Source organism: Oncorhynchus mykiss, chromosome 15, assembly GCF_013265735.2.
Source record: "Oncorhynchus mykiss isolate Arlee chromosome 15, USDA_OmykA_1.1, whole genome shotgun sequence".
Classification (NCBI taxonomy): domain Eukaryota; kingdom Metazoa; phylum Chordata; class Actinopteri; order Salmoniformes; family Salmonidae; genus Oncorhynchus; species Oncorhynchus mykiss.
This window is the reverse complement of record NC_048579.1, coordinates 80268906-80293719: the sequence shown is the minus strand read 5'-3', so window position 1 is coordinate 80293719 and position 24814 is coordinate 80268906. Positions and strand designations below refer to the sequence as shown.

At 50.9% G+C, this 24814-nt stretch overlaps 2 protein-coding genes across 23 annotated transcripts in view; one reads left to right on the top strand and one right to left on the bottom strand.

Annotated features, from left to right (window-relative positions):
- Positions 1-6759, top strand: part of LOC110516867 (exportin-T-like) — a 60927-nt gene extending 54168 nt beyond the window's left edge. For 4 of the 22 annotated variants that reach the window (XM_036945508.1, XM_036945506.1, XM_036945507.1 and 1 more), the window contains 5 exons: positions 2365-2480; positions 2579-2626; positions 2775-2846; positions 2948-3004; positions 3341-6759. In XM_036945508.1, the coding sequence (XP_036801403.1) occupies positions 2365-2480; positions 2579-2626; positions 2775-2846; positions 2948-3004; positions 3341-3367 (320 nt within the window). In that variant the 3' untranslated portion in view covers positions 3368-6759. The remainder of the gene's footprint in view (positions 1-2364; positions 2481-2578; positions 2627-2774; positions 2847-2947; positions 3005-3340) is intronic. The other 18 variants (XR_005036283.1, XR_005036282.1, XR_005036279.1 and 15 more) reach the window with 18 other exon arrangements.
- Positions 6760-9625: 2866 nt separating this feature from the next.
- LOC110517212 (RNA-splicing ligase RtcB homolog) lies at positions 9626-24776 on the bottom strand. The gene is made up of 12 exons (XM_036945503.1): positions 24589-24776; positions 24277-24355; positions 24094-24161; positions 23731-23830; positions 23479-23635; positions 20747-20903; positions 20026-20185; positions 17146-17321; positions 15541-15729; positions 12914-13024; positions 11728-11847; positions 9626-10119 (listed from the first exon to the last, which is right to left on the bottom strand). Exons 1-12 carry the CDS (start codon positions 24679-24681, stop codon positions 10012-10014), a joined length of 1518 nt encoding a protein of 505 aa, XP_036801398.1. The 5' UTR covers positions 24682-24776; the 3' UTR covers positions 9626-10011.
- Between the last annotated feature and the right edge of the window lie 38 nt (positions 24777-24814).

The window sequence follows — 24814 nt, the reverse complement described above, 5'->3', positions numbered from 1 at the left end:
TCCAACCACCCTCCCTCCCTCCCTCTGTATCCAACCACTGTCCCTCCCTCCCTCCCTTCGTATCCAACCACCGTCCCTCCCTCCCTCCCTCCGTATCCAACCACCGTCCCTCCCTCCCTCCGTATCCAACCACCGTCCCTCCCTCCCTCCGTAATCAACCACCCACCCTCCCTCCGTATCCAACCAACGTCCCTCCCTCCGTATCCAACCAACGTCCCTCCCTCCGTATCCAACCACCGTCCCTCCCTCCGTATCCAACACCCGTCCCTCCCTCCCTCCCTCCGTATCCAACCACCGGTCCCTCCCTCCCTCCGTATCCAACCACCGGTCCCTCCCTCCCTCCGTATCCAACCACCGTCCCTCCCTCCCTCCGTATCCAACCACCGTCCGTCCCTCCCTCCGTATCCAACCAAACCACCGTCCCTCCCTCCCTCCGCATCCAACCACCGTCCCTCCCTCCGTATCCAACCACCGTCCCTCCCTCCCTCCGTAATCAACCACCCACCCTCCCTCCGTATCCAACACCCACCCTCCCTCCGTATCCAACCACCGTCCCTCCCTCCGTATCCAACCACCGTCCCTCCCTCCGTATCCAACCACCGTCCCTTCCTCCGTATCCAACCACCGTCCCTCCCTCCCTCCGTATCCAACACCCGTCCCTCCCTCCCTCCGTATCCAACCACCGGTCCCTCCCTCCCTCCGTATCCAACCACCGTCCCTCCCTCCCTCCGTATCCAACCACCGCCCCTCCCTCCCTCCGTATCCAACCACCGTCCGTCCCTCCCTCCGTATCCAACCACCGTCCGTCTCTCCCTCCGTATCCAACCACCGTCCGTCCCTCCCTCCGTATCCAACCAAACCACCGTCCCTCCCTCCCTCCGCATCCAACCACCGTCCCTCCCTCCGTATCCAACCACCGTCCCTCCCTCCCTCCGTAATCAACCACCCACCCTCCCTCCGTATCCAACACCCACCCTCCCTCCGTATCCAACCACCGTCCCTCCCTCCGTATCCAACCACCGTCCCTCCCTCCGTATCCAACCAACGTCCCTCCCTCCGTATCCAACCACCGTCCCTCCCTCCGTATCCAACCACCGTCCCTCCCTCCGTATCAACACCCGTCCCTCCCTCCCTCCGTATCCAACCACCGGTCCCTCCCTCCCTCCGTATCCAACCACCGTCCCTCCCTCCCTCCGTATCCAACCACCGTCCCTCCCTCCCTCCGTATCCAACCACCGTCCGTCCCTCCCTCCGTATCCAACCATCGTCCGTCCCTCCCTCCGTATCCAACCAAACCACCGTCCCTCCCTCCCTCCGTATCCAACCACCGTCCCTCCCTCCCTCCGTATCCAACCACCGTCCCTCCCTCCCTCCGTATCCAACCACCGTCCCTCCCCCTCCGTATCCAACCTCCCTCCCTCCCTCCGTATCCAACCACCGTCCCTCCCTCCCTCCCTCTGTATCCAACCACCGTCCCTACCTCCCTCTCTCCGTATCCAACCACCGTCCTTACCTCCCTCCCTCCGTATCCAACCACCGTCCCTACCTCCCTCCCTCCGTATCCAACCACCGTCCCTACCTCCCTCCCTCCGTATCCAACCACCGTCCCTACCTCCCTCCCTCCGTATCCAACCACCGTCCCTACCTCCCTCCCTCCGTATCCAACCACCGTCCCTACCTCCCTCCCTCCGTATCCAACCACCGTCCCTCCCTCCGTATCCAACCACCTGTCTTGCTGCTGTTGATCCTTCCTGACAGAACAGTTGTTCTGGAAACACAACCAGCTGATAGTAGGTTGTTTTTTGTCTTGGACTGGTTTGTTCTGGAAACACAACCAGCTGATAGTAGGTTGTTTTTTGTCTTGGACTGGTTTGTTCTGGAAACACAACCAGCTGATATTAGTGTGTTTTTTGTCTTGGACTGGTTTGTTCTGGAAACACAACCAGCAGATAGTAGTGTGTTTTTTGTCTTGGACTGGTTTGTTCTGGAAACACAACCAGCTGATAGTAGGTTGTTTTTTGTCTTGGACTGGTTTGTTCTGGAAACACAACCATTAGGTTGTTTTTTGTCTTGGACTGGTTTGTTCTGGAAACACAACCAGCTGATATTAGTGTGTTTTTTGTCTTGGACTGGTTTGTTCTGGAAACACAACCAGCTGATATTAGGTTGTTTTTTGTCTTGGACTGGTTTGTGTTCAGTAGAAACCTTTCTGTGCTGAAACAGGGACCTTGCTGAATTCATCCAGACAGAAACTCTGGTTTTCATTGTAAAACATTGTTGCTACGGTTTGCACTAATGAATACACCCCTGGTGTAAAAGCGAAACGTTTTGAACCGGGACTGATGTTGATGTTTTGTCCTTCAGGAGGTAAAGACGGTATGGCTGGTTTCCCAGACTTCATCTATAAACACATCGTCCCAGCATGCTTCCTGGCTCCTCTCAAACCATCCTTTGATCTCACGGACGCTCAGACCGTCCTGGTGAGTACCTGTGGAACCAGATGTATCAGACACGTCTCATTACAGAACAGACGTTTGGACTCATTTGACAAACCTTGTTTTGTTGTTCTTTCCTCCAGACGTTGTCAGAGTGTGCTCTGACGTTGAAAATGATTCATCTCAGAAGGGTAAGCTCCAGTTTGGTTTTCCTTTCCGTTGTGCTCGTCTGGTTGAGAACCTGATCTATCTGGAACTTGGACCTTTTTTTTATATGAATGAATGAATGCACGGCTGACAGGGTGTTTGTCGTCATGTTTTGTACTTCCTGGTCGGCAGGGTCCGGAGTTTATCCAGTACCTTCAACAGGAGTACCTCCCTTCTCTACAGGTGTCACCTGAAATCACACAGGTACCACTGTCGCATAACCATACAAATCACAGCTGAAGAGAGCACCGAAATGTAACCCGTTCCCTAGTTCTGTAACACTCCTCCTCCTCTTCCTGTCACAGGAAGTGTGTCAAGTGCTTCAGCAGCCAGACGCCAAGGTCCTCAAAAACTACATGAAGGTACGTAGTCAGCTGGTTGTTGCCTTGGAAACATCTCCACTCTGTCGCCTGTGTCTTGAGACTAGCAGTAACATCTGACAAGAATCTCTGTCTCTCTGTCTCTCTCTCTGTCTCTCTCTCTGTCTCTCTCTCTGTCTCTCTCTCTGTCTCTCTCTCTGTCTCTCTGTCTCTCTCTCTCTCTCTCTCTCTGTCTCTCTCTCTCTCTGTCTCTCTCTGTCTCTCTCTGTCTCTCTCTGTCTCTCTCTGTCTCTCTCTGTCTTTCTCTCTCTGTCTCTCTCTCGTCTCTCTCGTCTGTCTCTCTCTGTCTCTCTCTCTCGTCTCTCTCTCTCTCCACAGGCTTTCTTTCAGCGAGCCAAACTGTAAATACAAACCGAGCTGGAAGGATTGAGAGAGGACACTGGAAACTGAGAGAAGACTGGTAGTGAGAGAGTACCACTCACTACGGACAGCCGGACAGAGAGAGAGATCTTAAAGACGGAGAGCTTAGCATAGGAGCGGCCTTAGCACTTCTGAAGGTAACTGCATAACCCCGCCCATCCTGTCCACGTGGGAGGGAACGGAGCCAAGACACAAGGACACGAGTGGTCAAGGAGGCTTTCACTGGGGTGACCACACCCCCCTCCACTGATCCAGGCCCAATCAAGGACGTGCTCTCCATCTGGGGTGGTACCCTGGTCAAGTGAAGATGTGATTGGTTGGATTCTCTGCAAGACAGGAAGTAAACTAGAGTATAGAGGAAGGCTTATGGAACGAGGCTTCCATAGTAGAATACCAAGTATCCTTTAACAGGCCTGAAGCCTCATCTGTCTGTTGGTAATGATCCAACAATGACCTGAACACAGTCTAATGATTAGGATTTATTAGTTTATAAAAAATGTATTTTTTTTCTTAAAAAAAAATTAAAAAAACGGTTTTCAAGATGTCTTTGATTTGAGTGGTTGAACGTGGAGGTTTTGTTTCTCTTTGCCCTGTGAAGGAATTGATGAACTAAATAAAAGGGCTTGACATATTTTTCTAGATTTTTCTGTTGTGGAAGAAATGGGATGGTTGGGGTAGGATGTGTTTTAGTTTGACGTGATATACAGGACAGACCTCTAACGGGAGGATGACAGACCTCTGTAACGGTGGATGACAGACCTCTGTAACGTTGTCAGGTACCCCTGTCCCTCAGAACGTTGTCAGGTACCCCTGTCCCTCAGAACGTTGTCAGGTACCCCTGTCCCTCAGAACGTTGTCAGGTACCCCTGTCCCTCAGAACGTTGTCAGGTACCCCTGTCCCTCAGAACGTTGTCAGGTACCCCTGTCCCTCAGAACGTTGTCAGGTACCCCTGTCCCTCAGAACGTTGTCAGGTACCCCTGTCCCTCAGAACGTTGTCAGGTACCCCTGTCCCTCAGAACGTTGTCAGGTACCCCTGTCCCTCAGAACGTTGTCAGGTACCCCTGTCCCTCAGAACGTTGTCAGGTACCCCTGTCCCTCAGAACGTTGTCAGGTACCCCTGTCCCTCAGAACGTTGTCAGGTACCCCTGTCCCTCAGAATGTTGTCAGGTACCCCTGTCCCTCAGAATGTTGTCAGGTACCCCTGACCCTCAGAACGTTGTCAGGTACCCCTGTCCCTCAGAACGTTGTCAGGTACCCCTGTCCCTCAGAACGTTGTCAGGTACCCCTGTCCCTCAGAACGTTGTCAGGTACCCCTGTCCCTCAGAACGTTGTCAGGATGTCCTGAACGTCAGGGCCTCTTCATGGTGTTTCAGTAGGAGTGCTGATGGAGGATGTTATGAATAAGAAGAGGTCGGACTGCTTCTAGATCAGATATGCTTTATGAACTCAAGCCCTGAACAAGGTTCTCCTCTACCCTCAGTCCCCTCAGAAAGAATAGGACCTGCCCTGAACAAGGTTCTCCTCTACCCTCAGTCCCCTCAGACAGAACAGGACCTGTCCTGAACAAGGTTCTCCTCTACCCTCAGTCCTATCAGACAGAACAGGACCTGTCCTGAACAAGGTTCTCCTCTACCCTCAGTCCTATCAGACAGAATAGGACCTACCCTGAACAAGGTTCTCCTCTACCCTCAGTCCCCTCAGACAGAACAGGACCTGTCCTGAACAAGGTTCTCCTCTACCCTCAGTCCCCTCAGAAAGAATAGGACCTGCCCTGAACAAGGTTCTCCTCTACCCTCAGACAGAATAGGACCTGCCCTGAACAAGGTTCTCTACCCTCAGCCCCCTCAGAAAGAATAAGACCTGCCCTGAACGAGGTTCTCCTCTACCCTCAGTCCCCTCAGACAGAATAGGATCTACCCTCAGTCCCCTCAGACAGAATAGGATCTACCCTCAGTCCCCTCAGACAGAACAGGACCTGCCCTGAACAAGGTCCTCTACCCTCAGTCCCCTCAGACAGAATAGGACCTGCCCTGAACAAGGTTCTCCTCTACCCTCAGTCCTATCAGAAAGAACAGGACCTGCCCTGAACAAGGTTCTCTACCCTCAGTCCCCTCAGACAGAATAGGACCTGCCCTGAACAAGGTTCTCCTCTACCCTCAGTCCCCTCAGACAGAATAGGACCTGCCCTGAACAAGGTTCTCCTCTACCCTCAGTCCCCTCAGACAGAATAGGACCTGCCCTGAACAAGGTTCTCCTCTACCCTCAGACAGAATAGGACCTGCCCTGACCAAGGTTCTCCTCTACCCTCAGACAGAATAGGACCTGCCCTGAACAAGGTTCTCTACCCTCAGACAGAATAGGACCTGCCCTGAACAAGGTTCTCCTCTACCCTCAGTCCCCTCAGACAGAATAGGACCTGCCCTGACCAAGGTTCTCCTCTACCCTCAGTCCCCTCAGAAAGAATAGGACCTGCCCTGAACAAGGTTCTCCTCTACCCTCAGTCCCCTCAGACAGAATAGGACCTGCCCTGAACAAGGTTCTCCTCTACCCTCAGTCCCCTCAAACAGAATAGGACCTGCCCTGAACAAGGTTCTCCTCTACCCTCAGACAGAATAGGACCTGCCCTGAACAAGGTTCTCCTCTACCCTCAGACAGAATAGGACCTGCCCTGAACGAGGTTCTCTACCCTCAGTCCCCTCAGAAAGAATAGGACCTGGTTTAACAAACATCTGTTTGTGATCTAAAAAAAATCAGACAATGTCAGGAACTGCATCTCAGCTGTACTTACTGTCTGTTGGTGGGGGGCGCTTAACAGAAGGTCCACTATAGGGCCCTGGGCAACATATAGGGAATGATGGCGGTGGGGGGGGGTCTGACTGAGTGAAGTCATCCACTCTGCCCTCAACAGGAGAACTCTGGACCAGACTGACTAGCGAAGTGTTTACCCCGGTGGTCGCTACGACACCGTCACTTCCAGAAGGAAAGTCTTTTAATAGCGGATCAAAATGTAAATATGACGTTTTATTTTAAAGAAGGAATAATATGTTGGGATGTAAATAACTTAGTTTGATGGGTTGTTGTTGTTGTTGTTGTTGTTTTGAACTTCTGTTCCTTTTCTGAAGAGATGTAATGTTAAAGATTAGTCCGTGTCGTCTTTACAGGTTTGAGCAGCATGATCCATAGGACTGACTATAACCAGACAACGGCATTTTATACCCAACTGTTACTCACAATTCAGCTTGACCAATGAGGAAATGTGATTGGTAATGCTAACCTGCCTGTTAACTATATACTGAACAAACATGTCAATGATTTAAACTCCGTTACAGTTCATTAAATGAAATCAGTCAATTGAAATAAATTCATTAGATCGTAATCTATGGAATTAACATGATTGGGCAGGGGTGTAGCCATGGGTGGGCCTGGGAGGGCACACACTCAGAATGAGTTTTCCCGACAAAAGGGATTCATTACAGACAGAAATACTCCTCAGCACCCCCCTCACGCGATCCCGCAGGTGAAGAAATCCGATGTAGATGACCTGGGCAGGCGTGGTTTCACCTGCAGTTGAGGCGGGTTGGACAGGCTCCCAAATTCACTCACTAAAACGATGTTGGAAACAGCTCTGGTGGACATTCCTACAGTCGGCATGCCAATTGCATTCTCCCTCAACTTGAGACATCTGTGGCATGATAACACTGCACATTTTAGTGGCCTTTTGTCCACAGCACAAGGTGCACCTGTGTAATGATCATGCTTCTTGATATGGATTATCAAGGAGAAGTGTTCACTGAAAGGGACGTGAAACAAAGTTGTGCACAACATTTCTGGGATGTTTTATTTCAACTCCTCCCAGCAACCGACGTGTGTCGTTGCCCTTGAATCCCAGTTATTTTATACCATAGTGTTAGGTAGTATTGATATGTTGAGTCACTCAAGAGTCAAAAACTCTTTCAGTGGGGGGTTTCGCTCCTCCCTGATACTTGATTATGTCTGATTAGGAACTCCCCTGACTGACCTGGTTGTCTCGAAGTCTGAAAGGGAGACACCAGGCCCCTTCATGGAATGCGTTTGGCATAAGCCGGCGGGAAATGAGCCGGGTCAACAGGAGGGCCTCAAAAATTTTTGGGATCGCACCGTTGGCCACGCCCACCACCTCAGCTCCATTTTGAACCTGAAGAACCTGCAGTAAACACCATGTTCATCCAGCTGTACTTACTGTCCAGCCTCTGTAGAATAATCCATACAACGTTAACACGTCTCCGTGTTGCACCGGATGTTGAGCTGTATTTGAGTGGTCTGTTATTTATGCCATTGTTACAAATTAATCTTCTTCAGCCCCAGACCAGACTAATGGATATTCAGATATGATCCCAGACAGCTTACCTCACCAGACCAGACTAATGGATATTCAGATATGATCCCAGACAGCTTACCTCCAGACCAGACTAATGGATATTCAGATATGATCCCAGACAGCTTACCTCCAGACCAGACTAATGGATATTCAGATATGATCAGACAGCTTACCTCCAGACCAGACTAATGGATATTCAGATATGATCCCAGACAGCTCACCAGACCAGACTAATGGATATTCAGATATGATCCCAGACAGCTTACCTCCAGACCAGACTAATGGATATTCAGATATGATCCCAGACAGCTCACCAGACCAGACTAATGGATATTCAGATATGATCCCAGACAGCTTACCTCCAGACCAGACTAATGGATATTCAGATATGATCCCAGACAGCTTACCTCCAGACCAGACTAATGGATATTCAGATATGATCCCAGACAGCTCACCAGACCAGACTAATGGATATGATCCCAGACAGCTCACCAGACCAGACTAATGGATATTCAGATATGATCAGACAGCTTACCAGACCAGACTAATGGATATTCAGATATGATCAGACAGCTTACCAGACCAGACTAATGGATATTCAGATATGATCCCAGACAGTTTACCTCCAGACCAGACTAATGGATATTCAGATATGATCAGACAGCTTACCAGACCAGACTAATGGATATTCAGATATGATCAGACAGCTTACCAGACCAGACTAATGGATATTCAGATATGATCCCAGACAGTTTACCTCCAGACCAGACTAATGGATATTCAGATATGATCAGACAGCTTACCAGACCAGACTAATGGATATTCAGATATGATCCCAGACAGTTTACCTCCAGACCAGACTAATGGATATTCAGATATGATCAGACAGCTTACCAGACCAGACTAATGGATATTCAGATATGATCCCAGACAGCTTACCTCCAGACCAGACTAATGGATATTCAGATATGATCAGACAGCTTACCTCCAGACCAGACTAATGGATATTCAGATATGATCCCAGACCAGACTAATGGATATTCAGATATGATCAGACAGCTTACCTCACCAGACCAGACTAATGGATATGATCCCAGACAGCTTACCTCCAGACCAGACTAATGGATATTCAGATATGATCCCAGACAGCTTACCTCCAGACCAGACTAATGGGTATTCAGATATGATCAGACAGCTTACCAGACCAGACTAATGGATATTCAGATATGATCCCAGACAGTTTACCTCCAGACCAGACTAATGGATATTCAGATATGATCCCAGACAGCTTACCTCCAGACCAGACTAATGGATATTCAGATATGATCAGACAGCTTACCTCACCAGACCAGACTAATGGATATGATCCCAGACAGCTTACCTCCAGACCAGACTAATGGATATTCAGATATGAGCAGACAGCTTACCTCACCAGACCAGACTAATGGATATTCAGAAATGATCACAGCCAGTTTACCTACAGACCAGACTAATGGATTTAAATCAAGATGATCCAGACTAGATCTAAATGTGGTGTTGGAAAAACAGAAAGGATCACATCTGGCCACCCAGAACCAGGACCGGTGGAGGGGAGACTGAAGGCAGTCAAATGTTTTGGGGGACTGGATTAGAAAACACCGCACATTTACGAGAGATATGTTCATCCTGTATTAATCTGTCTTCATGAGTATCTTTATCGGTTCATCAAAACAACATTGAGTGTTTCCTAATCCAGACACCAGGGTTTCTCCTACCAATGGGTGAGAGATAGTGAGGGAAATCAATCTGGTCAGAGAATCGAGTTCCCAAACGATCTCCTCACCCTGTGAAGCTTTAGTGTTTGTTTTCTTCAGATGTTGGAACAAAGTGACTCCCAGGCATTAAATGCAAGTAGATCAATCTGTCATCTTGTATTTTATTATCTCTGGTTAACCTGAATCTCAAGGTTATTTTCCACAGTGACTTTGCCATGAATGAAAAGTAAACCCAAGACACTTCACCCTCTCAAACTTTACAATATTAAAGAGCCCATCCGGTCCAATTAAATTGATCACTAAACGGACAAATCACCCCCCCATGCCAAAATAATCATACTGGTCATAAACAGGAAGTGGAGGAAACCGATCCCTTGTCAAGTCAGTCTATGAAGACGGACATGCTCACTCGCAGTCAGACACTTCCCCATTGGCTCCTCCGCCAGCTCTCTGCCTGGTGATTGGCTCCTGGAGGGAGTGCCATGGCCAATGCCGTCACTAGCAGAGCGGTGCAGCCTTATCCCTTGATCACAGCGATGGGTCGTAGTTTGATGGCTTTCTTGCTGATTCCAGCATCGTGACACGTGTTGACGACATCACACACGTTTTTGTACGACTCCGGAGCCTAGAAATGGTAAGAAAATACTGTTAGCCTTTAAAACACAATAGCCACGACCCCCGCCCCACTGTAGCTATAGCATGACTAGTCTGGGTGAAGCCTACCCCTTCCATGACCCCCCCCCACCACTGTAGCTATAGCATGACTAGTCTGGGTGAAGCCTACCCCTTCCACGACCCCCCCCCCCCCCCCCCACTGTGTAGCTATAGCATGACTAGTCTGGGCGAAGCCTACCCCTTCCACGACCTCCCCCCACTGTAGCTATAGCATGACTAGTCTGGGCGAAGCCTACCCCTTCCACGACCTCCCCCCACTGTAGCTATAGCATGACTAGTCTGGGCAAAGCCAACCCCCCCCCCCACTGTAGCTATAGAATGACTAGTCTGGGCAAAGCCAACCCCCCCCCCCCCCCCCCCCCACTGTAGCTATAGCATGACTAGTCTGGGTGAAGCCTACCCCTTCCACGACCTCCCCCCACTGTAGCTATAGCATGACTAGTCTGGGCGAAGCCTACCCCTTCCACGACCCCCCCCCCCACTGTAGCTATAGCATGACTAGTCTGGGCGAAGCCAACCCTTCCATGACTAGTCTGGACGAAGCCTACCCCTTCCATGACTAGTCTGGGCGAAGCCAACCCTTCCATGACTAGTCTGGGCAAAGCCAACCATTCCATGACAAGTCTGGGCGAAGCCAACCATTCCATGACTAGTCTGGGCGAAGCCTAACCCTTCCATGACTAGTTTGGGCGAAGCCTAACCCTTCCATGACTAGTTTGGGCGAAGCCTAACCCTTCCATGACTAGTTTGGGCGAAGCCAACCCTTCCATGACTATCTTGGGCGAAGCCAACCCTTCCATGACTATCTTGGGCGAAGCCAACCCTTCCATGACTAGTTTGGGCGAAGCCAACCCTTCCATGACTATCTTGGGCGAAGCGAAGCCAACCCCTTCCATTACTTTTTTGGGCGAAGCCAAGCCTATCCCTTCCATGACTAGTCTGGGCGAAGCCTACCCCTTCCATGACTTTTTTGGGCGAAGCCTACCCCTTCCATTACTTTTTTGGGCGAAGCCAACCCCTTCCATGACTAGTCTGGGCGAAGCCTAACTCTTCCATGACTAGTCTGGGCGAAGCCTACCCCTTCCATGACTAGTCTGGGCGAAGCCTACCCCTTCCATGACTAGTCTGGGCGAAGCCTACCCCTTCCATTACTTTTTTGGGCGAAGCCAAGCCTATCCCTTCCGTGACTAGCTTGGGCGAAGCCTACCCCTTCCGTGACTAGCTTGGGCGAAGCCTAACTCTTCCGTGACTAGCTTGGGCGAAGCCTAACTCTTCCATGACTAGTTTGGGCGAAGCCTAACTCTTCCATGACTAGCTTGGGCGAAGCCTACCCCTTCCATGACTAGTTTGGGCGAAGCCTACCCCTTCCATGACTAGTTTGGGCGAAGCCTACCCCTTCCATGACTAGTTTGGGCGAAGCCTACCTCCTCCATGACTAGTTTGGGCGAAGCGAAGCCTACCCCTTCCATGACTAGTTTGGGCGAAGCGAAGCCTACCTCTTCCATGACTAGTTTGGGCGAAGCCTAACCCTTCCATGACTAGTTTGGGCGAAGCCTACCTCCTCCATAACTAGTTTGGGCGAAGCCACCCTGATGGCGATACCCTTGTCTGCCAGCTTATCCAACACGTCCTGGAAGTCGATGTTCCTGCGGGATTTGGCCCGAGACAGAGCCCGACCCTGGAGACAAGAGTTCAATGTTGAGGAGTAGATAAAACATGTTCTTGATAATGAACAGATGGATGCAGTCCATCGTTACTACTTGTTATAGTATGGACATACCTAGGAACACAGCGACAGAGAGGTGCAGTAAAGCGACAGAGAGGTGCAGTAAAGCGACAGAGAGGTGCAGTAAAGCGACAGAGAGGTGCAGTAAAGCGACAGAGAGGTGCAGTAAAGCGACAGAGAGGTGCAGTAAAGCGACAGAGAGGTGCAGTAAAGCGACAGAGAGGTGCAGTAAAGCGACAGAGAGGTGCAGTAAAGCGACAGAGAGGTGCAGTAAAGCGACAGAGAGGTGCAGTAAAGCGACAGAGAGGTGCAGTAAAGCGACAGAGAGGTGCAGTAAAGCGACAGAGAGGTGCAGTAAAGCGACAGAGGTGCAGTAAAGCGACAGAGAGGTGCAGTAAAGCGACAGAGAGGTGCAGTAAAGCGACAGAGAGGTGCAGTAAAGCGACAGAGAGGTGCAGTAAAGCGACAGAGAGGTGCAGTAAAGCGACAGAGGTGTAGTAAAGCAACAGAGAGGTGCAGTAAAGCGACAGAGAGGTGCAGTAAAGCGACAGAGGTGCAGTAAAGCGACAGAGGTGCAGTAAAGCGACAGAGAGGTGCAGTAAAGCGACAGAGGTGCAGTAAAGCGACAGAGGTGCAGTAAAGCGACAGAGAGGTGTAGTAAAGCGACAGAAAGGTGCAGTAAAGCGACAAAGGTGTAGTAAAGCGACAGAGGTGTAGTAAAGCGACAGAGAGGTGTAGTAAAGCGACAGAGAGGTGTAGTAAAGCGACAGAGAGGTGCAGTAAAGCGACAGAGGGGTGTAGTAAAGCGACAGAGAGGTGCAGTAAAGCGACAGAGAGGTGTAGTAAAGCGACAGAGGTGCAGGAAAGCGACAGAGGGGTGTAGTAAAGCGACAGAGAGGTGCAGTAAAGCGACAGAGAGGTGCAGTAAAGCGACAGAGGGGTGTAGTAAAGCGACAGAGAGGTGCAGTAAAGCGACAGAGAGGTGCAGTAAAGCGACAGAGGTGTAGTAAAGCCTTACCGCGCCGTGACAGGTGGTGCCGAAGGTCTCCGTCATGCCCTGTTCCGTGCCCGTCAGGACGTAACTGCAGGTGCCCATCGTGCCCCCGATCAACACCGGCTGGCCTGTCAGCTGATTGGACCAGAAACAGGAAGCATTTTAAAAACAGTCTCTGCATCAAAATGACACCACTTTAGGGCCCTCCCTATATAGGGCACTACTTTAGAGCCAGAGCCACATAGGGCTGTTAGATTGGCCCTAAAGCAGATATGGATTAAGGTTATATGGATTAAGGTAGTCTACAGGGATGAGGGTGGGCACCTGGTAGTCTACAGGGATGAGGGTGGGCACCTGGTAGTCTACAGGGATGAGGGGGGGGGGGGGGGGCCTGGTAATCTATAGGGATGAGAGGGGGGGGTGGGCACCTGGTAGTCTACAGGGATGAGGGGGGGGGGACCTGGTAATCTATAGGGATGAGAGGGGGGGGGGGGGGGGGGGTACCTGGTAGTCTACAGGGATGAGAGGGTGGTACCTGGTAGTCTACAGGGATGAGGGGGTGGTACCTGGTAGTCTACAGGGATGAGAAAGGGGTACCTGGTAGTCTACAGGGATGAGGGGGTGTACCTGGTAGTCTACAGGGATGAGGGGGTGTACCTGGTAGTCTACAGGGATGAGCGGGTACCTGGTAGTCTACAGGGATGAGAGGAGGTACCTGGTAGTCTACAGGGATGAGAGGGTGGTACCTGGTAGTCTACAGGGATGAGGGGGGGTACCTGGTAGTCTACAGGGATGAGAGGAGGTACCTGGTAGTCTACAGGCATGAGGGGGGGGGGGGGGTACCTGGTAGTCTACAGGGATGAGGGGGTGTACCTGGTAGTCTACAGGGATGAGAGGGGGTACCTGGTAGTCTACAGGGATGAGGGGGGGGTACCTGGTAGTCTACAGGGATGAGGAGGAGGTACCTGGTAGTCTACAGGGATGAGGGGGGTGTGCCTGGTAGTCTAAAGGGATGCGAGGGGGTACCTGGTAGTCTACAGGGATGAGAGGGGGTACCTGGTAGTCTACAGGGATGAGAGGGGGTACCTGGTAGTCTACAGGGATGAGAGGGGGTACCTGGTAGTCTACAGGGATGAGAGGGGGTACCTGGTAGTCTACAGGGATGGGGGGGGGGGGGGGTACCTGGTAGTCTACAGGGATGAGGAGGAGGTACCTGGTAGTCTACAGGGATGAGGGGGGTGTGCCTGGTAGTCTAAAGGGATGCGAGGGGGTACCTGGTAGTCTACAGGGATGGGGGGGGGTACCTGGTAGTCTACAGGGATGAGGGGGGGGTACCTGGTAGTCTACAGGGATGAGAGGGGGTACCTGGTAGTCTACAGGGATGAGAGGGGGTACCTGGTAGTCTACAGGGATGAGGGGGTACCTGGTAGTCTACAGGGATGAGAGGGGGTACCTGGTAGTCTACAGGGATGAGAGGAGGTACCTGGTAGTCTACAGGGATGAGAGGGGGGTACCTGGTAGTCTACAGGGATGAGAGGGGGTACCTGGTAGTCTACAGGGATGAGAGGGGGTACCTGGTAGTCTACAGGGATGAGAGGGGGTACCTGGTAGTCTACAGGGATGAGAGGGGGTACCTGGTAGTCTACAGGGATGAGAGGGGGTACCTGGTAGTCTACAGGGATGAGAGGAGGTACCTGGTAGTCTACAGGGATGAGAGGGGGTACCTGGTAGTCTACAGGGATGAGGGGGGGTACCTGGTAGTCTACAGGGATGAGGGGGGGTACCTGGTAGTCTACAGGGATGAGGGGGGGTACCTGGTAGTCTACAGGGATGAGGGGGTACCTGGTAGTCTACAGGGATGAGAGGAGGTACCTGGTAGTCTACAGGGATGAGGGGGTACCTGGTAGTCTACAGGGATGAGAGGAGGTACCTGGTAGTCTACAGGGATGAGGGGGTACCTGGTAGTCTACAGGTATGAGAGGGGGTACCTGGTAGTCTACAGGGATGAGGGGGTACCTGGTAGTCTACAGGGATGAGAGGAGGTACCTGGTAGTCTACAGGGATGAGAGGGGGTACCTGGTAGTCTACAGGGATGAGAGGGGGTACCTGGTAGTCTACAGGGATGAGAGGGGGTACCTGGTAGTCTACAGGGATGAGAGGGGGTACCTGGTAGTCTACAGGGATGAGGGGGTACCTGGTAGTCTACAGGGATGAGGGAGTACCTGGTAGTCTACAGGGATGAGGGAGTACCTGGTAGTCTACAGGGATGAGGGAGTACCTGGTAGTCTACAGGGATGAGGGGGTACCTGGTAGTCTACAGGGATGAGGGAGTACCTGGTAGTCTACAGGGATGAGGAGGAGGTACCTGGTAGTCTACAGGGATGAGAGGAGGTACCTGGTAGTCTACAGGGATGAGGGAGTACCTGGTAGTCTACAGGGATGAGGGAGTACCTGGTAGTCTACAGGGATGAGGGAGTACCTGGTAGTCTACAGGGATGAGGGAGTACCTGGTAGTCTACAGGGATGAGGGGGTACCTGGTAGTCTACAGGGATGAGGGAGTACCTGGTAGTCTACAGGGATGAGGGGGTACCTGGTAGTCTACAGGGATGAGAGGTTGTACCTGGTAGTCTACAGGGATGAGAGGAGGTACCTGGTAGTCTACAGGGATGAGGGGGTGGTGTGGAGGGAAGGCCCGGGTGGATCCCTTGCGATGCAGCAGTAGAGTCTTCTGTTTCCCATCTACCATGTGTTCCTCCACCTTGGCGATGTTATGAGACACGTCATAGATCACATGCATGTCCAGGTCATCAGGAGTGGTGGTGAACACCTTGGCAAACGCCTGGAGGAGACAGAGACGCGGAGAAGTCGCACTGGAGTGGTCAGTTACCTGTCTCAGGTGGGGTCAGTTAGGGTCAGTTACCCGTCTCAGGTGGGGTCAGTTACCCGTCTCAGGTGGGGTCAGTTACCTGTCTCAGGTGGGGTCAGTTACCTGTCTCAGGTGGGGTCAGTTAGGGTCAGTTACCCGTCTCAGGCGGAGTCAGTTACCTGTCTCAGGTGGGGTCAGTTAGGGTCAGTTACCCGTCTCAGGTGTGGTCAGTTACCCGTCTCAGGTGGGGTCAGTTAGGGTCAGTTACCCGTCTCAGGTGGGGTCAGTTACCTGTCTCAGGTAGGGTCAGTTACCTGTCTCAGGTAGGGTCAGTTACCTGTCTCAGGTGGGGTCAGTTAGGGTCAGTTACCCGTCTCAGGTGGGGTCAGTTACCCGTCTCAGGTGGGGTCAGTTACCCGTCTCAGGTGGGGTCAGTTACCCGTCTCAGGTGGGGTCAGTTACCCGTCTCAGGTGGGGTCAGTTACCCGTCTCAGGTGGGGTCAGTTACCCGTCTCAGGTGGGGTCAGTTACCCGTCTCAAGTGGGGTGAGTTGGGGTCAGTTACTCGTCTCAGGTGGGGTCAGTTGGGGTCAGTTACCCGTCTCAGGTGGGGTCAGTTACCCGTCTCAGGTGGGGTCAGTTACCCGTCTCAGGTGGGGTCAGTTACCCGTCTCAGGTGGGGTCAGTTACCCGTCTCAGGTGGGGTCAGTTACCCGTCTCAGGTGGGGTCAGTTACCCGTCTCAAGTGGGGTCAGTTACCCGTCTCAAGTGCGGTCAGTTAGGGTCAATTACCTGTCTCAGGTAGGGTCAGTTGCCTGTCTCAGGTAGGGTCAGTTACCTGTCTCAGGTAGGGTCAGTTACCTGTCTCAGGTAGGGTCAGTTACCTGTCTCAGGTAGGGTCAGTTACCTGTCTCAGGTAGGGTCAGTTACCTGTCTCAGGTAGGGTCAGTTACCTGTCTCAGGTAGGGTCAGTTACCTGTCTCAGGTAGGGTCAGTTACCTGTCTCAGGTAGGGTCAGCTACCTGTCTCAGGTAGGGTCAGCTACCTGTCTCAGGTAGGGTCAGTTACCCGTCTCAGGTAGGGTCAGTTACCCGTCTCAGGTAGGGTCAGTTACCCGTCTCAGGTAGGGTCAGTTACCCGTCTCAGGTAGGGTCAGTTACCCGTCTCAGGTAGGGTCAGTTACCCGTCTCAGGTAGGGTCAGTTACCCGTCTCAGGTAGGGTCAGTTACCCGTCTCAGGTAGGGTCAGTTACCCGTCTCAGGTAGGGTCAGTTACCCGTCTCAGGTAGGGTCAGTTACCCGTCTCAGGTAGGGTCAGTTACCCGTCTCAGGTAGGGTCAGTTACCTGTCTCAGGTAGGGTCAGTTACCTGTCTCAGGTAGGGTCAGATACCTGTCGTGTGAGGAAGGTCATAGAGGAACGGTTGACCCAGGCATAGTTGCCGGCGGCGGCCATTCCTTTCAGGTAGTCTTGTCCCTCCTCTGAAAAGATACGGGCGCACGCCAGCTGACGATCGTTCACCTGGATCTTGTCTCGCTTCATCGCCTTCTCCATGGCAACCAGGGCATCTACCAGAACATATACAGTACCAGTCAAAAGTTGGGACACCTAATTATTCAAGGGTTGTTCTTCAGTGGCTTCAGGAAGTATTCAGACCCCTTGACTTTTTCCACATTTTGTTACGTGACAAACTTATTCTAAAATGGATTCAATTGTCCCCCCACAATCTGCACACAATGCCCCATAATGACAAAGTAAAAAGGTTTTTGCTAATTTATAAAAAAAACAATATCACATTTACCTAAGTATTCAGACCCTTAATTCAGTACTTTGTTGCAGCACCTTAGGCAGTAATTACAGGCTCGAGTCTTCTTGGGTATGACCCTACAAGCTTGGCACACCTGTATTTGGGGAGTTTATCCCATTCTTCTCTGCAGATCCTCTCAAGCTCTGTCAGGTTGGATGGGGAGCGTTGCTGCACAGCTATTTTCAGGTCTCTCCAGAGATGTTCAAGTCTGGGCTCCGGCTGGGCCACTCAAGGACATTCAGAGACTTGTCCTAAAGCCACTCCTGTGTTGTCTTGGCTGTGCGCTTAGGGTCGTTGTCCTGTTGGAAGGTGAACCTTTGCGCCCCCCCCACCAGTCTGAGGTCCTGAGTGCTCTGGAGCAGGTTATCAAGGATCTCTCTGTAATTTGTTCTGTTCATCTTTCCCTCGATCCTGACTAGTCTCCCAGGCCCTGCTGCTGAAAAACATCCCCACAGCATGATGCTGCCACCACCATGCTTCACCATAGGGATGGTGCCAGGTTTCCTCCAGACATGACGCTTGGCATTCAGGCCAAGAGTCCAATCTTGGTTTCATCAGACCAGAGAATATTGTTTCTCATGGTCTGAGTCCTTTAGGTGCCTTCAGGAAAACTCATAGCGGGCTATCATGTGTCTTTTTACTGAGGAGTGGCTTCCGTCTGGCCACTCTACCATAAAGGCCTGATTGGTGGGGTTCTGCAGAGATGGTTGTCCTTCTGGAAGGTTCTCCCATCTCCACAGAGGAACTCTGGAGCTCTGCCAGAGTGACCATCGGGTTCTTGGTCACCTCCCTGACCAAGGCCCATCTCCCCCGATTGCTCAGTTTGGCCAGGCGGCCGGCTCTAGGAAGGGTCTTGGTGGTTCCAAACTTCTTCCATTTAAGAATGATGGAGGCCACTGTGTTCTTGGGGACCTTCAATGCTGCAGAAATGTTTTGGTACCCTTCCCCAGATCTGTGCCTCGACACAATTCTGTCTCAGAGCTCTACAGACAATTCCTTCGACCTCGTGGCTTGGTTTTTGCTCTGACATGCACTGTCAACTGTGGGACCTTATATATAGACAGGTGTGTGCCTTTCCAAATCATGTCCAATCAATGTCATTTATGACAGGTGGACTCCAATCAAATTGTAGAAACATTTCAAGGATGATCAATGGAAACAGGTTGCACCTGAGCTCAATGGAAACAGGAAGCACCTGAGGTGAATGGAAACAGGAAGCACCTGAGGTGAATGGAAACAGGAAGCACCCGAGGTCAATGGAAACAGGATGCACCCGAGGTCAATGGAAACAGGATGCACCCGAGGTCAATGGAAACAGGATGCACCTGAGGTCAATGGAAACAGGATGCACCTGAGGTCAATGGAAACAGGATGCACCTGAGGTCAATGGAAACAGGATGCACCCGAGCTCAATGGAAACAGGAAGCACCCGAGGTCAATGGAAACAGGAAGCACCCGAGCTCAATGGAAACAGGAAGCACCCGAGCTCAATGGAAACAGGAAGCACCTGAGCTCAATGGAAACAGGAAGCACCTGAGGTCAATGGAAACAGGAAGCACCTGAGGTCAATGGAAACAGGAAGCACCTGAGGTCAATGGAAACAGGATGCACCTGAGGTCAATGGAAACAGGAAGCACCTGAGCTCAATGGAAACAGGAAGCACCTGAGGTCAATGGAAACAGGAAGCACCTGAGGTCAATGGAAACAGGAAGCACCTGAGGTCAATGGAAACAGGAAGCACCTGAGGTCAATGGAAACAGGATGCACCTGAGCTCAATGGAAACAGGATGCACCTGAGGTCAATGGAAACAGGAAGCACCTGAGGTCAATGGAAACAGGAAGCACCTGAGCTCAATGGAAACAGGAAGCACCTGAGCTCAATGGAAACAGGAGGCACCTGAGCTCAATGGAAACAGGAAGCACCTGAGCTCAATGGAAACAGGAAGCACCTGAGCTCAATGGAAACAGGATGCACCTGAGCTCAATGGAAACAGGATGCACCTGAGCTCAATGGAAACAGGAGGCACCTGAGCTCAATGGAAACAGGATGCACCTGAGCTCAATGGAAACAGGATGCACCTGAGCTCAAGTTCAAGTCTCACAGCAAAGGGTCTGAATACTTATGTAAGGCATCCGTTTTTCTATTAAACCGTTTTCCATTATGGGGTAGTGTATTTATGTGTATTTATGTGTATTTATGTGTATTTGTGTATTTATGTAATCCATTTTAGAACAAAGCAGTAACGTAACAGTCTTATTCTAAAATGGATCAATTATTTTTTTCCCTCAATGTATATTTTTACCTTTATTTAACCAGGTAAGTCATTGAAAAACACACCATTTACAACAACAACCTGACCAAGACAAGAACCAATACACCGTGCAGCAACGCAGACAGGAGACCACGTTACAGACAATTCTTTAAAACGAAAATGCATATTTCCAACATGGGTAGAGAGTCCTACCTGTCGCCACCTGGTGGCCCAGCCCCCTGCTGCCACTGTGGATCATCACACACACCTGGCCCTTGTGGTCGATGCCCATCTTCTTAGCAGCATAGTCATTATAGATCTCATCCACCACCTGGATCTCAGCGTAGTGGTTCCCTGCCCCCAGAGTACCTAGCTGGAATAAGGACAGGTCATTATAGATCTCAGCCCCCAGAGTACCCAGCTGGAATAAGGACAGGTCATTATAGATCTCATCATAGTGGTTCCCTGCCCCCAGAGTACCCAGCTGGAATAAGGACAAGTCATTATAGATCTCAGCCCCCAGAGTACCCAGCTGGAATAAGGACAGGTCATTATAGATCTCAGCCCCCAGAGTACCCAGCTGGAATAAGGACAGGTCATTATAGATCTCAGCGTAGTGGTTCCCTGACCCCTTCTTGGCCTGGGAGGAGACCTTGTTGGGGGTCAGGGGTCACTTAGGGAGTGGTGTTACCTGAGGCAGGCCTCTCTTCTTGGCCTTGGAGGAGACCTTGTTGGGGGTCAGGGGTCAGGGTTAGTTAGGGAGTGGTGTTACCTGAGGCAGGCCTCTCTTCTTGGCCTTGGAGGAGACCTTGTTGGGGGTCAGGGGTCAGGGTTAGTTAGGGAGTGGTGTTACCTGAGGCAGGCCTCTCTTCTTGGCCTTGGAGGAGACCTTGTTGGGGGTCAGGGGTCAGGGTTAGTTAGGGAGTGGTGTTACCTGAGGCAGGCCTCTCTTCTTGGCCTTGGAGGAGACCTTGTTGGGGTCGGCCTGCAGCATCCTGCCATACTCCTCACAGTGCTCCTTATCCTCTGCCCAGGCATAGCCTTCTCTCAGGGACCAGTCCACTCCCATCTCTAGAGCCTCCTCTAGATCCCTGTAACAGACACCAGGTTATCAGTCTATAGACAGACTTCTCTCAGGGACCTGTCCCCTCCCATCTCTAGAGCCTCCTCTAGATCCCTGTAACAGACACCAGGTTATCAGTCTATAGACAGCCTTCTCTCAGGGACCAGTCCACTCCCATCTCTAGAGCCTCCTCTAGATCCCTGTAACAGACACCAGGTTATCAGTCTATAGACAGCCTTCTCTCAGGGACCAGTCCCCTCCCATCTCTAGAGCCTCCTCTAGATCCCTGTAACAGACAGCCTTCTCTCAGGGACCAGTCCACTCCCATCTCTAGAGCCTCCTCTAGATCCCTGTAACAGACAGAGCTTGAGAGGATCTTCAGAGAAGAACAGGAGAAAATCCCCAAATACAAGCTTGTAGCAACAATTTATAAACCTGTTCTTGCTTGGTCATTATGGAGTATTGTGTGTAGATTGATGAAAGGAAAAAAACAATTTCATCCATTTTTAGAAAAAGGCTGTAAAGTAACAAAATGTGTAAAAAGTCAAGGGGTCTGAATATTTTCTGATGGCCCTAACCTTAACCCCTAACCCTCTAACCCTAACCCTAACCCTAACCCCTAACCCTAACCCCTAACCTTAACCCTAACCCCTAACCTTAACCCCAACCCTAACCCTAACCCCTAACCCTAACCCTCTAACCCTAACCCTCTAACCCTAACCCTAACCCCTAACCCCTAACCCTAACCTTAACCCTGCTCTATCCAAAGGGATTGGGTTAATGTTGTATTGGTGTCTGCAGACAGCAGGGTATTGGTGTCTGTAGACAGCAGGGTATTGGTGCCTGTAGACAGCAGGGTATTGGTGTATTGGTGCCTGTAGACAGCAGGGTATTGGTGTATTGGTGCCTGTAGACAGCAGGGTATTGGTGCCTGTAGACAGCAGGGTATTGGTGCCTGTAGACAGCAGGGTATTGGTGTATTGGTGCCTGTAGACAGCAGGGTATTGGTGCCTGTAGACAGCAGGGTATTGGTGTATTGGTGCCTGTAGACAGCAGGGTATTGGTGTCTGTAGACAGCAGGGTATTGGTGTATGTAGACAGCAGGGTATTGGTGTCTGTAGACAGCAGGGTATTGGTGTCTGTAGACAGCAGGGTATTGGTGTCTGTAGACAGCAGGGTATTGGTGTCTGTAGACAGCAGGGTATTGGTGTCTGTAGACAGCAGGGTATTGGTGTCTGTAGACAGCAGGGTATTGGTGTCTGTAGACAGCAGGGTATTGGTGCCTGTAGACAGCAGGGTATTGGTGCCTGTAGACAGCAGGGTATTGGTGTATTGGTGCCTGTAGACAGCAGGGTATTGGTGTATTGGTGCCTGTAGACAGCAGGGTATTGGTGTATTGGTGCCTGTAGACAGCAGGGTATTGGTGTATTGGTGTCTGTAGACAGCAGGGTATTGGTGTCTGTAGACAGCAGGGTATTGGTGTCTGTAGACAGCAGGGTATTGGTGTATTGGTGCCTGTAGACAGCAGGGTATTGGTGTATTGGTGCCTGTAGACAGCAGGGTATTGGTGCCTGTAGACAGCAGGGTATTGGTGTATTGGTGCCTGTAGACAGCAGGGTATTGGTGTCTGTAGACAGCAGGGTATTGGTGTCTGTAGACAGCAGGGTATTGGTGTATTGGTGTCTGTAGACAGCAGGGTATTGGTGTCTGTAGACAGCAGGGTATTGGTGTCTGTAGACAGCAGGGTATTGGTGTCTGTAGACAGCAGGGTATTGGTGTCTGTAGACAGCAGGGTATTGGTGTCTGTAGACAGCAGGGTATTGGTGTATTGGTGTCTGTAGACAGCAGGGTATTGGTGTATTGGTGTCTGCAGACAGCAGGGTATTGGTGTATTGGTGTCTGCAGACAGCAGGGTATTGGTGTCTGTAGACAGCAGGGTATTGGTGTCTGTAGACAGCAGGGTATTGGTGTCTGTAGACAGCAGGGTATTGGTGTCTGTAGACAGCAGGGTATTGGTGTCTGTAGACAGCAGGGTATTGGTGTATTGGTGTCTGTAGACAGCAGGGTATTGGTGTATTGGTGTCTGTAGATAGCAGGGTATTGGTGTATTGGTGCCTGTAGACAGCAGGGTATTGGTGTCTGTAGACAGCAGGGTATTGGTGTCTGTAGACAGCAGGGTATTGGTGCCTGTAGACAGCAGGGTATTGGTGTATTGGTGTCTGCAGACAGCAGGGTATTGGTGTCTGTAGACAGCAGGGTATTGGTGTCTGTAGACAGCAGGGTATTGGTGTCTGTAGACAGCAGGGTATTGGTGCCTGTAGACAGCAGGGTATTGGTGTCTGTAGACAGCAGGGTATTGGTGCCTGTAGACAGCAGGGTATTGGTGCCTGTAGACAGCAGGGTATTGGTGTATTGGTGTCTGTAGATAGCAGGGTATTGGTGTATTGGTGCCTGTAGACAGCAGGGTATTGGTGTCTGTAGACAGCAGGGTATTGGTGTCTGTAGACAGCAGGGTATTGGTGTCTGTAGACAGCAGGGTATTGGTGCCTGTAGACAGCAGGGTATTGGTGTATTGGTGCAGCAGGGTATTGGCGCCTCCTTACTTGGCGGTCATAGGGATGACTCCCTTGGAGCCGACTCCTACAGGGATGTGGTCAAACAGGGCCTGAGCCAGCTGCTCCTTGACAGGCTGGACGTCTCCCTCGTCTAGGTTGGTCCTTAGTAGACGCACTCCACAGTTAATATCAAACCCCACACCACCTAGCTCACACACACACACACACACACGGTTAATGTCAAAACCCACACCAGAGATTCGACAGGAGAGCCTGTTGGACTGTGTGTATCCTCTGTACCTGGGGATACGACTGCGTTGGGGTCGCTCATGTCGAAGGCAGCCATGTTTCCAATGGCGAACCCATACCCTGAGTGGCAGTCTGGCAGGCCGATGGACCTCTGAGGGAGAGAAAGAGAGAGAGGTTTGGGGACACTATTAGGCCTTGTTTCCTGGACACAGGTTAAGAGAAATCCTGGACTGACAAGCAAACTCATTGAAAGTGCTTGTTAGTCTGTGACAAGGCTAAACATGTGTCTGGGGGAAACCGGTGAGATATTACAGAGGTGTCAATATGTCAGTTTATAGCTGGTTAGATAACGGCTGTCAGCGTCATCTCCACTGACTTGTGTTAAGGACTGATCCGGACCAGACATCTACTTACATGGACTATACCCGGCAGAGCTGCAACGTTTCCAATCTGTTTCATGGCAGGGAGAAACCCGCCAAAACCTGACGACAACAACGACAACAACAACAACAACCAAATCAGTCAAATCAACGGGGAAAACAATACAGGAGCGGGCTTGTCTGTTAACATGGCATAATGTGTGTTGTTGTTGTCTACCTCCTCCTTTACACGCGTTACGCAGCTCCTCAAACATCAGCTTCTCCAGGGACTCGTTGACGTAAAACACCCCTTCCACCTGGAATCAAAGGGGAAGGATTTGATGAGCTGTCAAGTCCATAGGCCATATTAGGTTAGCTAAATTAGATCGCTGATGTAGCTACTATGCTCTTACACCTTATCTACATACAAAAGACAATAGCAACAATAACAGAGTCAAGCTGGATAGTAGCAAGCCACGTCTGAAGCTATCAAACTACGGACATGTGCTAACGTTAATTCATTCCATTTAAGTTCGTTTTAGCTAATCACCTGCATATTTGGGACGAAACCTTTCTTGATTCGCCAGCAGTTCTTGTCAATCTTGTCCAAATATTGTAACTCGTCATTGTACGATCGACTCATGATATGATTATGTAGCTCGCTGTTTATTTCACTTATATTTCAGCAGTGTCTGATTCTGTTCTGAACCAACAAACTACAACTACGGCAACTCAGAGGCGTTCGTACAAAACGCGTTTTTGGAAAACTGAATAAT